Source organism: Schistosoma haematobium, chromosome 5 (genome assembly GCF_000699445.3).
Source record: "Schistosoma haematobium chromosome 5, whole genome shotgun sequence".
Lineage (NCBI taxonomy): Eukaryota > Metazoa > Platyhelminthes > Trematoda > Strigeidida > Schistosomatidae > Schistosoma > Schistosoma haematobium.
This window is the reverse complement of record NC_067200.1, coordinates 21,883,543-21,898,442: the sequence shown is the minus strand read 5'-3', so window position 1 is coordinate 21,898,442 and position 14,900 is coordinate 21,883,543. Positions and strand designations below refer to the sequence as shown.

Here is a 14,900-nt window from a genome sequence, read left to right as displayed (position 1 = left end):
CATAGGATTAGGTCCAATTTTCTGCAAGCTCATATCACAGACATATGGCATCAACTAGCTGCACAGCAAATAATCTGGAGCCGTGATATTATTAAGGCTTCAACATTGAGGACATTGTTCAAAACCCAGTGTTAATAGCATGGGACGGCTATAAATGTGGTATCCAGACCACAGCATTTATTAGATCGAAGTAAGACGGCAATCAGTTCTCAGCTGTATCTTGTAAAGTTTCCAACCTTCGATCTCAGACAGTTTTGTGCTTTGTGGATAGAAGGTAGGGGGAGTCTGTCAATCCTTTTCTTCACCTGTCTTACCTCTTAAACGAGTTGATTAAAAGTGTGGACATTCCTCCTTCTGGCACAAGATTCAAGCGTTCATTACGCAATGAGAAAAAGTCTACACGCCTTGTAGATCCTGTTCATTCTTGGCTCTTCCCATACCCTCCGAGTTGTCCTGACCTTGGTGGAAGTCAGAAAGAGAATTAATTAGTCCTAAGTCCATTCCTTGCCATCCTTTACACCATAAATAAATCCCCTCTTAGTTCTGTGTCGTCTTCTAAGTAAGGACCTGGGAGTAGTAAACATTTTTAACTTAGCCCTCACTAGAGTTGTGAAAAACTTAGTGAACGGAATTGTACTTGATTTGGTGGCGAGACTCTAGTTTAGCGACGACCTTTGAACGAATCTTAAATGACCTTGACAATTTTTAGCCAATCAGAAGACAGTTAATATAAAGTGAGAATATGTTGTAAGTAATGAATTATAGTGGAGGCTCTGAATTCATAATGCATATGGTATAGAAACTCATTCATAGGGTTAGTGGTTAGGGCTGTAGCCTAGGCTTGGGGTGCTAACATCCGATCAGTTCACAACGGATATTAGAGGTTAGGGTTAGGGGTGAGGGTTAGGGTCAGGATGGAGTTGAGGCCTGTCAAAAAACACCTCTTCTCTAAAATCCGATGTAAACCGATCGCATGTTAGCACCCTAACCCTAAACCCTAATCTAACCCTAACCTTAACCTAACCCTAACCTAATCCTAAACCCTAACCTTAACCTAAACCCTAACCCTAAGCCCTAATCTAACCCTAAACCCTAATCTAACCCTAACCTAATCCTAAACCCTAACCTTAACCTAGACCCTTACCCTAAGCCCTAATCTAACCCTAACCTTCACCTAACCCTTAACCCCAAACCCTAACCCTATGGACGAGTTTCTATACAATATGCATTATGAATTCAGAACTTCTGAGCATTTATCAAACCTCAACAAGTTTTTAAATCATGTAAAAGAAGAATATCCACTGTAATTCATTACTTTCTTGTAATATATTTTTACTTTATACTGTCTTCTGATTGGCTAATAATTGAAATTGCTCAAACGCTTCTCATTGGCTCGTCCCTAAATTAGAGTTTCGCCGTCCCATCTGTTTTAACCTCTCATTAAGCACCTCCTCCTTAAAATCCGCTGTGAACCGACCGTATGTTAGCATCGCGTGTTGAACTTGGCTCCGTGACCTTGAAATTGCTCAAACGCTTCTGATTGGCTCGTCGCTAAATTAGAGTCTCGCCAACTTGGTAAATGTTAGTCTTAACATCCTTTCAGCTGCAACTTGACATCAGAGAGCTGTAGTCTTAACGTTTAAGTGTGCTGTGACCATGAGCTGGGGATAAATTCAGTAGTTTCTCTAAATTTGCAGTTAGTGCCGTCTGTGTCCATGTTGACGCTTTTAGTTTGATTAATAGATATTAGCCCCCAAATGCCCTGGTACGGCCGAGAGTGGGGAAAGTCCGCTCTCCCTTTAGAATTGCTATCACATGGCCACGCGTATATAGCCTCTGCCAGGGAAGTACTACTCACTGCCCTCTCGTGGCGGGGGTGTTGTTTACAAAAATGAGAGGACGAAAAGCGAATGACCGGATTCCAAACTGATGGTGCACATGGGCTCCAGTATCCTGCGGGAACAAATGGCGTATGAACCAATTGTTGATCACCGGCTTCCATCGGACTGCATCTCCTCACGATGCTCCACTGCCTTGTGGATCAGACCTTCAGGTCGAAGGCTCGGGGAGTGGCCCCTTAAGAAAACCACCTGCTTCGGTTTTGGGACCTGGGCAGTATCATAGCTTTCACGCATATCAAATGAGATATGTGTGGTGCCTATGTATTTGGTGCCTCCTCGTATCAATAGATATTAACTATAGCTTGGACTAACCTACCAGAGTTTTGTGGTCTGCATGGAATGGATATACGTGATCTGACCAATAACTTGATGTTATCGCCATAAAGTAACATTGGTGTAGCATGATATATGTAGGTTCTTTGACATAGAGAATTAATAACAGTAAGCTCTGATGTACTTTTCTAAGTCCTGGTATCCAGTAAGAGATGTTGCAATTAGCTTAGACTTTTTGTGGGCGACCGGCCAAAATGTCTCTAAACTACCTAATCAAGTATTCGAAGATTCCTAAACTTTCCAGCTTCACTAAGAGCCTATTATGCGGAAGCCTATCGAAGGCTTTGTTAATGTCTATGCGAATTATATCCAATGACTTTTTGCTATCTAGTTAATCTGCTCAGATATGCTTGATCGGTAAAAGATTTATCATACGCTGTCGACCATTTCTGAAGCCATGCTGTTCACTTAGTAAGCTGTGGGTGTTTATAAAGATTATAGTATTCTTTATAATAACTGAAATGTATTGACTGCAACACGAGTGAGACTTATTCTGTAGTTCGACCGATGTTATTTATACTCCGTCCCATGTTTCGGAGTGACTGTCGCATCTTTCTAGTCTTGGTAACACACTAGCTGAGTGATATTTCGAATATCGTGGTGAGGGGAGGCAGCCGCCTATATCCCAAGTTGTGATGTGATGAAATGAATGAGAAATGAGCGAGACTATAATTTATGGACGAATCAATCACATGTAAGATAAAAGAACTCGGATTTTCGCGTGAAATTCACTCATCTGTTAGGATAAGTAGAGTTTTGGCATTGAAGCTGATGTCGGTTCATGATGAAAGCCCTAAATCTAAATTCTAGCCTAAATCATAAACTGCAAATCATAATTCCAATCCCTCACACGGGTTTATAACCCTCATTTGGTCCTGATTATTAGGTGGACACTCTCAAGGTCAGTCTCGTCGCTCAAAGTTCGTCTGTAAATTATAGTCTCACTGGTAGCTCATCCATCCCTATTGATTTCTTCGTATCCAAATAGCTTAATGAATTCAACACACCATCTGCGACAAGAAGGGGTTTATGAGTAAAGACGTTGCCTGAGTAATTGCACATGGCTTCTGCTTTGTCCTAGTCATCTTCTGTCGTCTGAAAAATTTCCTTAATTATAACGGAAATTCATTGGTTCGTTTTAATCTTGGAATCAACATAGAAGAGTAGTGACATTGTATGCCTTATTACTTATTTATTATATTTATTTGAACACGTAAATATTGGTACAAGAAGGCACCAAATATATACGCGCCACACATGCCTTATTAAAATTCGTGAGAGTTGATTTTCACATTTCTTTCGTGAGTTACGGATTTGGTAATGTATTCATTTCAGTCAACTTATAAAGTTCCCTTGAATCAACTGTACGGAGACTGACAATGATGTCTCTTTGTTCTTTTCTTTGGTTGCAACAAGCATTAAACTTTATGTCTAATCCAGAGTCGTTCTTGCTTTTGGGTCTTTTCAAGGTATAAATATTGGCTTTAGTTTCCGGAAACGACCCCATACCTCTCCAACCGATGCTCTGTAGTCCTTTGTCCAGTCTTAGGAAGAGGCAGTGGTCACTTCTGCAAATAGTTGAGAAGGAATTACGTCGAATAACATTGTGTTCGTGAGTGAGAATTAAGTCAATGATAGTGTTGTAAGTCATTTCTGATAAGATCTCCAATATTCTGAACTAGAGTAAGATTGGTTGACAGTGGATCTTGATCAGACGAGTTTGCTGAACCTTTTTGATCTGGAATGGAGCTTATCAATAACGAAATTATTTGCTGTGCATTCGAAGCTGCGACATAATACTAACAGTTTCATGTCCTACTCTACATTTTAGCCGATACATCACCGATTAAAATGTTTGTGAATCACATGTCACTGTCTCAAGGGTTCGTATAGTTAAAACATTTTTCTAGTAAAGGATAGAACGGTCATCTCTACGACTTGTTCTGTCAGTTCCACAGTTCGAGAATCGAGTCAGCGCCATTTAATTGTGGCTTATTTTTGATATTATTCATAATTTTTGGACCAAAATAACATCAGGACATTCAGCGACTACCATGTTTCTGATCTCCACCTTATTTAAAATACCATAAGGATTGACATAACGTATTTCTTTGGGGATAATTTATATAACAAGCCAATAGTTTCTTTATGGTCATCGAAAATGTATCGGGTAATTAAGGACATCAATGATTTAATTTTAATGATAAGCTCTCATGATATTATTTCAGATATTGATAATAACAGTGACTATCATATTGATGTTCTCATATGTGATACGAAACATCTACTGTGCTGCAGTTCGCTCTGTTCGGCTTTAACTGTGAAATGTCTAAAAATAGAGTATATTCATGGGTTACTGGTATTCAGTCTTACGTGTCCTCGAATAAATTGTTTGGAACATCAAGTTAGAAATTCTAAGGTTATATGCATAGTACTACGTTAGTATGGCAAAACGATTGACGATTTATTGGATCATTATCGACTGAGGTACCTGGGACATGTATTAAATATGACCATCCACCGACTACCTTGATGGGCAATGATGACTGGTGCAGAGAGTGAATGGCTCAGAGTCGTTCACTGTAGCTTAGGTGCGTTCACACTTTGTTTTCCCTTAAAACTCAAGTATTAAACTGTTTACAAATACTTTATATTTCACTAAATTTATATTTTCTCGAATAGTGTGTTCGATGTCTTATGTTTTCTGTTGCCACATCTACCACTTTTGAATTTGCCCTGACAGTGTTAACTTGATGTACTAATAGGGTTATTTATTTATTCAAACACAAATATTGATACAAAAATGCACCAAATCTATATGTGCCACATAAATCATTCGATTTATGCGAGGGCTGGGGTACTCCCCGGGCACCCAAACCGAAGCAAGTGGTTTTCTTAGGGGGTCACACCCGGTGCCTTTCATCTAAAGGTCTGATCCACAAGGTTGTGGAGCAACGTCAGGAAATGCGATCTCATGGTAGCCGGTGATCAACGTTTGGTTCATACACCATTTGTTTCTTCAGGACCCTGGGGTCCATGTGCATCACATGTTTAGATTGAGCATTCTCCAACTCCCATAGGTGAATACTTTATATCCACGAACCCGAGTAAAGCGCCGGACATTCGCTTTTTGTCCTCCTAATTCTGCAAACAACACACCCACCGCGAGAAAGCAATGAGTAGAACTTCCCTGACCGAGGTTGTATACACATGGTCATGTGAGGGCATTTCGACAGAAAGAGCTGACTCTCTCCACTTCCCAGCCGTACCAGTGTATATCGGGGGCCAAAATGAATGGTGGTTAGCAGTGGAATTCAGGACTCACATTTCATCCTATTTGAGACTTGTCAACAAGATGTACCTGCATCCTAGAATTGATATTCACTGTGGAACTCAAACTCAATACTGTTCGCTTCAAATACTATTATTTTATCCACTTACCTATTAAATATGACAACTTGAACGGATGTGCATATTCGCGAAGTTCTACATTGTATTTAATTGATCTATGAAATTCATTAAGTGTTAACTAAATTGTCCGTTATCACCAAGTTCATATTATTCATATATCATCGAACGTTAAGTTCACTGAATCCTTTTTTGTAACATACAAGTGATTTAATTTTATCAGAAGGGGTTTTGTGGAGATTTTAGAAATTTCACTGATTGAAATCATGAGTTGATTGGAGCTAGACCACCATGGGAAACCTAGAAGCACTGGACGGCCGTTTCGTCCCAGTACGGGACTCCTCAGCAGTGCGCATCCACGATCCCGCACCAGGTCTGTTGTGAGATATCAACTCACTGAAGACAATGGTGTACGGTGGCGCAACTTCGTGGATTGGTTGAAGTTAGACATTAACACTGTTGGATGCTGGCCAGCTCAGTGGTCTAGTTGGTTAAGCGCCTGGCGCGAGGCTGACAGGCCCTGGGTTCGAGATCATAGATGCGCATTGCTGAGGCGTCCCATACTGGGACGAAACGGCCGTTCAGTGCTTCCAGGTTTTCCATGGTGGTCTAGCTTCAATTGACTCATGATTCCAATCAGTGAGATTTAATTTTAATCATTTCGATTGCATATATATTACAATATATTATAAATCCCCTATGTTTATTTCGTTGTTGTTGTTTTTTGAAAATTACAACCTACTTACCTCATATTAACATACGATTATTGTTAATTGTCAAAGTACGGTGCAAAAATAGTACAATCTGTATATATAGTTGTGTATATTGATCTGTTCACATGATGACTTCTTTATTATTATAGAAGAGAGAAAAAAAACAAACTATTTTAATGATATGCATAATATGAAATTATCTAATTCATTAACTTTGATTGAATAATTAAATGAGCCAATAAGTGTACATATGAATGTCAGCTTATATCTATATATATACATCTTGTTTTGTTTTGTTTTGTTATACTAATTCTTTCATTGTCATTATTCATATTCTAATGAAGAAAGTCACAAGATACATTTATCATATAAAAAGGATTATAAATAATATAAAGAAAAGAAATTAAAACTTTTTTTATTTTCTTTCAATTGATTCTTTTCTCTCTTTTCTTGTTTTCTTTTATTCTTTTTTTTTCGTTGTTGTCGTTCTTGTTGTTGTTACTAACTGACAAACTTCTTTTATTGATATTTATGTGCATATCATTATTTTGATAAGAGTATTAGTATTATTATCATCATCGTCATCATCATCATCATTGTTACCTATTAAATTTACACTTGTTATATATTGAAATATCCATTCAAAAACGTGTTCAATTCAGTGTTTTATGTGCATGTAGGTTGTTATATTTTGTGTATATTCTCTACTGTATGATATATATATATATATATATATATATATATATATATGCATATAGTTATATAACTTCCGTACAATATACTAATGATAATGTTATGATATAATAATAGTACATAGAGATATTGTTTTATATTTATAATGGATTATATGCTTAATATTAAATTATTATCACAACTTTTTAGCGGTAATCGATTATGCAGCAAAACATTCAAACCACGTAAAAATATCTCTGAAACTAATAATAATAATAATCCTTCTACTAATACAAGTAATCATAATCCTACTATTGGTAATAATAATAATAATAATCATGATGTCAATGGTAAACAAAATGATTTATTACCAGAAACTGCTGCAACATTGGGTAGTGGAGATTTACGTTTAGCTGTTCGTCTACCTGAAGGTGAAGATCTACATGAATGGATTGCTATAAACAGTAAGTTTAGTATAGTTTATTCTACTTAATAATATTACTGATTTGTTAGTTGTTTCATTGATAATATATACAAATAGGTTTATACTATTGTATTTGTTAATCTATATGATTGACTGGCTATCTAGAGAAATAGTATCCGTTTAGTTTATAAAATCATTTACTGTTAATCTGAACCATAATCGTAAATACAAACCATTTGATTATAGTCCATCGGATAACCATAACTAATGATTGGAGAATTTGAGTGATAAAGCTTAGAATTGTTTTATCATGGGAAAGATATATTCACTCTTTTTCTTCCTCTTTGAATTCCAATTTTTTTAAAAAAAATACCTTTCCATTCAGTCTTTTCGAACCAGATTTTCAATATTTAGTCTTTGTAGTTATGATTGCCACAACATTATTTCGATATTGTTTACTACCCATCTTGTCAATCTTCTCTCGTTGTGCTAATATGTCATGAGGGCTTGTATCAACTCATATTCCTGCTAGGTTCTACATTGATGATGTTTATATAGTATCTGGGTTTATGTTAATGCGTCGTCGGTAATAATAGATGAAGTAATGAATTGTGTTAGTTAATTCATTTAACTTGGACATTTTATCATCTTTTTTGGATTGTGGTTATTGACGAAATCCCTGCATGATTTTGTTACTTTATCTTCACTATGACTGTATTCACTAAACAACTACAATTCACTACATAGAACTTAGTTTGTTAGACTGCTATGCACAGTACGTATGATAACTGACTCTTAATGACACTCCTGCAATTTCGAAGCGAAGGATTTAAAACTGTTGAATCAATTGTTAAATGTGAAGATTGTATTGAATTATTTTTAATATCGATCATAAAAAACTTATAACCTGGCATATAGGTTGAAGTTGCTACACCGCATCAGTACAGCGAGATGAATATCTTAGTATTAGAAGTAGTAGTTTAGTGAACAAGAACACCAGTGGGGACAATAGAATGTATTTAACACAAAATTACAGGACTTGTTGATAAAATCTAAAAATCATAAAGTAAATGCTTAATTTGCAAAATGTCCACCAATTGTCTCAAAATGACTCGGACTTCATTGTTCTTGCATTTTCATACAAATTGCATTCTGTTCCCATTCTTTACTGTTTGATCCTCTTGTCTCTCTGCTGCCAGACCTTCTGTTCACGACTAACATGATCTACTACTTATGTCAATATAAGTAGCACACACCACAGCAGCAGTAGTAGTAGTATGGTGTATGCTCTTATGTCTACAAGTATAAGTATCATGTAACACCAGTCGGAAGTGAAATGTATGGGAGCAGAACATTAAGAGGATTGAAACAAAGAGAACAGAGAAGGAAACTGAAAACAATCCAAATAAAAACAGGAATGAAAGAACAATAAAGTTTATAAGAGACAATTCAAAGAAGATGTGCAAATGATGTATGATTATCACATTTTACTAAACCACTATTTGATGATTGTGCATTAAACAATAAATTGATCTTCATCATCTAAGTGTTCGTTCGTTAAAATTGCAATAATATCTGTGACAATAAAAAATTAACGGTACTAACTGTTGTAACTTGTGGGTTAATGTATAACGTAATGATACCGCCAATTACAGCAGAGTGAATTATCGACCGGACCAATTATGCATAGAACCCTTACGAGCAGTCTAGATTCTTTACCGGTCCTGCTTCACGCCTAGCCCTGCCTGTTAAATTCAGAACACCAATCTCAGCCTCTGCGAGATCACTCATGTATTTAAAATACTGGGTTTATATACATCAGCCAAACAGACCACACCTTACCATAAAATAGAAAATAACATTTGTACAAGATCTAGCCAAAAGTGGCTGTGATTGTGGGAGATAGTAATAGATAGACTGGGAGTGAAGTAGTTGAACGTGTCGACCGCTTCATTTATCTGGGAAGTCTCATCAGCCCTTCTGGTCTGGTGTGTGACAAAATCTCAGCACGGATACAGAAGGCTCGACTAACTTTTGCCAACTTGCGTCATTTATGGCGTAGGCGAGATATCCGTCTATCAACCAAAGGATGTGTTTACTGCGCAGCAGTTCGTTCCGTCCTAATTTATGGCTGTGAAACATGGCCGGTAAGAGTAGAGGATATTCGTAGGTTACTAGTATTTGATCATAGGTGTCTTTGAAACATTGCTCGTATATCCTGGGACCATCGAGTAAGTAGCGCAGTTGTTAGGAAACGAGTAATAGATGAGGATGGCAAATTAATTGATGAAGTAGTAAAACCTCATCAGTAGAGATGGCTGGGATACGTGTTACGTATGCCCAACCACCGACTGCCTCGACGTGCGATGTTCAATGGTATAGGATTAGGTTGAAAGAAAGCTAGAGGTGGCCAGACCAAAGCATGGCACAAGTCTATGAGCTGAGTCATGTTGGTACGTGTAGACTACCTGGTTGGGATCCGCGAGATGATAGCAACCGATGGTTAGAGACCCTGAATGACATGGCTCAAAATCGTTTGCGATGGCGCAGGTGCATCCACTCTTCGTGTTCTCCCAAATTCTAATGTTCTGAATTCTTCATGTCCTTTTTTTCCTCCTTCCAAATTTATCTCACTGGATTATGCTCTTTAAATGACATCTTCAAACCCTAATGTTTCCGATTACTGCTTATACTCATACTACCTGTACCAATACGGGATTTGAATCGACAACTGCATCTCTGTGCTAATGTGGTATGGTAACTCGGAATGATGTACGTACGTACGAAGTTCTACGTTGTTACTGAATGACAGACTGGGCATTAATCAAAAAATGGTAAATCGTATAATAGTAGTTCATAGATCAAAGTAAAGCTCATAATAAGAGGGACATGAATATGAATAGTTTAGTTACTTAACAATTATACAATAAAAATATACGTATAGTATTAGTCCATAAATAGATCCTAACAATTATCATTCATCATTCTCATCGGGATATAACACTAACCTAACAAGAATGAATGGGATGGGTTTCAAAACTAAATAAGATAGCAGTTTCTTTAAAAAAAACCAAGTTATCTTGACAACTGCTGTGAATGCGTTAAGATTTAAAATAAAATATCAAATTTCCTATAAATGTAATATCGAATTCTTTTTCTAAACATAGTTCTGAAGTAGTTTAAATATGGTTACATTCTAGCATAGATCATATAATAATGCATAAATATAACATTCTTTAACTTAAGAGTAAAAATAGATTTAATCCATTAAAATCTACAAACTCTATAAAAAAAGAACTGGATCATTGAATCTTAAGTTTAAGTCTTCTTAAGAATTTATGTACTAAAACGAAGATTTCTTTTTGATTATATTAATAACTACATGGTAGTAGTGAAATAGAGTCAGAGCAAGACATGCCGTAATGTTTATGAAATCACTGAATATTAGACTGAAATATGTTAGAATAGCTAAAGATCATTTTGATCAATTAATGTGGAAGTTGAATGACATACCTCACAATCAGCGGTAACATTCTAGACCCATTCATTATATTCCTAGATTTTGAGTTTTAAAATTATCTTCTGCGGTTTATTGCTAGAATTCATTCTCTATCCCTGTATCATATTTTTTATGTGCAGTATTTTCTATTACCACTTGTACTGTTTTAATTACTTACTAGTTTACTTACGCCTGTTACTCCCAATGGAGTATAGGCCGCTGATAAGCATTCTCCAACCCATTCTGTCCTGGGCTTTCCTTTCTAGTTCTATCTAACTGTTATCCATTCTTCTCATGTCTGTCTTCATTTCTCGGTCTAATGTGTTCTCCGGTCTTCCTCTTTTTTTAACCTTGAGAATTCCATGCTTACCTTGTGACGTAGTTGGGTGCTTTCCTCAATGACTTGTACTGTTACTACTCATATAATATATATATCCAATTCATCACCGAATTGAATGAAAATGTAAAACTGACATTGAATGGGTTATTATTAACCACTTCCAACCAAGAAGTCGTAATCAGTATCGGTTGAACTTAAATATTCTAAGTTCACTTACCCTTCTACGTAGGTTATTCATTCAATATACATTACTAAAATGATTTGATTGGTTTTAAATATCAAGTTTTCTTCAAAAAATCTCAAATCATGGTCCGATTTATTTTAACACATAAACATTGGTGAAAGGAGGCACCAAATAGATAAATCAATCGATTTATGTGAGGGCTGGGATACTGCCCGGGTGCCCAAACCGAAGCGGCTGGTTTCCTTAGGGGGCCGCACTCGGAGCCATTGACTTAAAGGTCTAATCTATAAGGCAATGACGCAACGTTAAAGAATGCAGTCCCATTTTAGCCGGTTTTCAAAAGTTGGTTCATACGCCATTTGTTCCCTCGGGATATTGGAGCTCATGTGCTCCATTCGTTTAGAATCCGGGTTTTCCAACTCCCCTACGTGGACTCTCTGTGTCTACTATCCCGGTTAGAGCGCGGTTCATTCGCTTTTCTTCCTCTCAATTTCGTAAATAACAGTAATACCGTGGGAAGATAGTGAGTAGTACTCCCCTGGTAGTGGCTATATGCGCGTGGCCATTTATGAGCATTTCTCGAGGGAGAGCTGACTCTCCCTACTGCCGGTCGTACCAGGGCATTTTGGAGCGTGTATTAGTAACTAAATACTAGTGGGTTATACTTAACTTCTCGCAAAACACATACCAATCTAATAATCGCTATCTTAAATTTGAATAATCCGTCAGTGTAGTGTGATTTTATCGTTTTCAAAAACCCATTCATGACTTACTGAACAGTAAAATAACACTTGTATTTGTAAGGGCTTGAATCTGCTCGTTGTTGATGTTCAAGACTTCAGTTAATCAATTTCTTTTGATATATGTATATGTTGAGTGGAAGTGCCTCAATATTACCAGATATTCACAAGTATTTAAGTAAAGCTGGATAGTAGCTATCAGTAGAATTCAGGAAGCGCTTTTCTTTCTATTTAGGACTTGTATCACAGTGTTATTGTTCACATTGGGACTCTAAGCTGTCATTTTTCACTTCAACTGACTAACGCATCATTCACTGAATTATTAAGTTCAATTGTATTGAATTACTTGCGATTTTATAAGAATATTGAGGCAATCAGTTCAGTATTACATACATCCCAAAGAATATTGATCATCGTTATCAAACGCTTATAAATAAATTGAAATTCATCCCTGTTTCATAAACTAACGTTTATTTAGACCTAATAACGTTTTGTTTACATTGACATTAGGTTTGAGTCTCGGTGTAAACTTCAACACTGAGATCTAGGTACATACAACTGACGAGTCTCGAATAATACGAATTACCAGTCTTAATTTCTAGTACTAGTAACTATCCATTTTTTCACTTAAGTAGAGTTATAAAAGTTTACTATTATTGGTAGCGTTGCCATCATCAACTTGTTTGATGATTTTTTTTGATAAAACGATTACATATTCTACTCTGATGTGTACATTATTGAATTACGTACACACACACACACACACACATGTATATCAACTAAAGATGATGACGTTGATGATCATATGCATCAATCTTACAAAGATTAACAAAACTATTCATCAATAGATCAATTATCAATGTTCTCTTAATTCATAGATTAAAATCACATGTTCTTCTTGTGCATTTTACATTTGATCTAAATTTCATAATTTTATTCATCAATAAACATTGATTATATACGAATTCTTTTGTTTTTTCTCAATCATCTTCGTAGATGTTGTTTGTTTGTTTTGTTTTTGAAACAATTTCATAAATTGTTCAATTCCATATGATTACTGTATGTGATTAAGATCATAGCAACAATAAAATACATATTAATTAGTCTAATCTCTCCCTTATCTTACTCTTTGTCTCTCTCTCTCTCTCCTTTACCCCTATTTGCTACCATGTTACTACTAATTATGTCTTATTTGTTAACTTGTCAAAGAAACAGCAAAAAAAATAACAAGAATTCAGTTATTTTCAATGTCATATGATTTGAAATGTGAATCAATTAATGAAATAGAGCCTTATTGATTACATAAATACATTATTACTAATTCATTACTATTAAATGAAATAGAATTTGTATTCATTTCGAAGAGCTACAGTTGATTAGTTTAATTTCTTTTTTTGTATTTTGAGTAGAGATTACTTCAATATTGTTATTTAGTAACCGGGTCTGTTGTAAGATAGTAACTCGCTGATGACAATGGTGGATGTGTCGCTTAATTTCGTGGATTATTTAAAGTTAGACATAAACACCGTTAGATGCTGGCCAGTTCAGTGGTCCAGTAATTAAGCGTTCGCGCGTGAAACTGATAGGTCCTTGGTTCGAATCCCGCGAGGCGGGGTCGTGGATGCGCATTGCTGATGAGTCCCACAATAGAACGAAACGGCCGTCCAGTGCTTCCAGGTTTCTCATGTTGGTCTAGCTTCAAGTGACTCATGATCTCAACTATTGAAATTACTACAATCCCCACAAAACCTCTTCTGAGAATTCTAATTTTTATATACAGTATTCTATTAGTTGACTTTAATTTTCTTTTTTTTTTGTTTTTTAGTTGTTATCTAACATTTCTGAACTGATACTGTATTTTAATCTTATTGGTTCTTATCACTAATGATGTATTTGTTTAGTTATTGAGACTATTATTTTATGCATGGTGAATAATGGTAAATCAGTTGATGAGGTTGTAAATCTTCATCGACTGAGATGGTTGGGCCACGTGTTACGTGTGCCTGAACATCAATTACAACCACGCGCTCAAAGTTTCAGTGTTAGGACCCCTAAGAAACCACTTGCTTCGGTTCGAGTTCTCGGGGAGTATTCCAACCCTCACATTAATCGAATGATTTGTGTGGCACATATATATTTGGCGCCTTTTTGTATCCGTTTATAATAATAATAAATAAATGTCATACAATAGATTAAATAATTATGTAAGAACTCAAGATGAACTAGTGCATATTATCTCTGCTTAGTTCCATAATTCTAACTAACTAAACTAAAGAGTATGGAACGTATTATTATAACATATGGTTAAGGTTTTGTCAAACTTACAAGCATCTAAACTTTACAGTTAGTAATGTACTTTACCACATATTCTTTAAGTTGAATGTATTTTTTCAACAATTTACAAGTGGTCATCTATTCATATTTACTCTTATGTAATGATAAAATATATTCTTTTTTTGGTGATATTTTAATGAGTAGAAGATTGTATTTCTAATGTTTTGTAACTTAAATTAAGCCACTTCTTCAGAGTAAATAAACAACTTACATAAAATCAACATAAATTTAAATAGTAAAAAAAAGAAAGAATGAAGAATATTTTTAGTATTCTTATGTATTTGAGAAAATCTCCACAAACTATTTTGGTATTATATGTAGTGCGTTGTGGTATAAAATATTGTTGTGTAGA

The 14,900-nt window shown here is 35.8% G+C and overlaps 1 protein-coding gene across 1 annotated transcript in view; it reads left to right on the top strand.

Annotated features, from left to right (window-relative positions):
• MOB1B (MOB kinase activator 1B) overlaps positions 1–14,900 on the top strand; it is a 44,269-nt gene that overhangs the window by 14,970 nt on the left and 14,399 nt on the right. Inside the window, exons 3-4 of the mRNA XM_051217745.1 lie at positions 12–7,031; positions 7,238–7,491. Coding sequence (XP_051065185.1) covers positions 7,024–7,031; positions 7,238–7,491 — 262 coding nt within the window. The 5' untranslated portion in view covers positions 12–7,023. The remainder of the gene's footprint in view (positions 1–11; positions 7,032–7,237; positions 7,492–14,900) is intronic.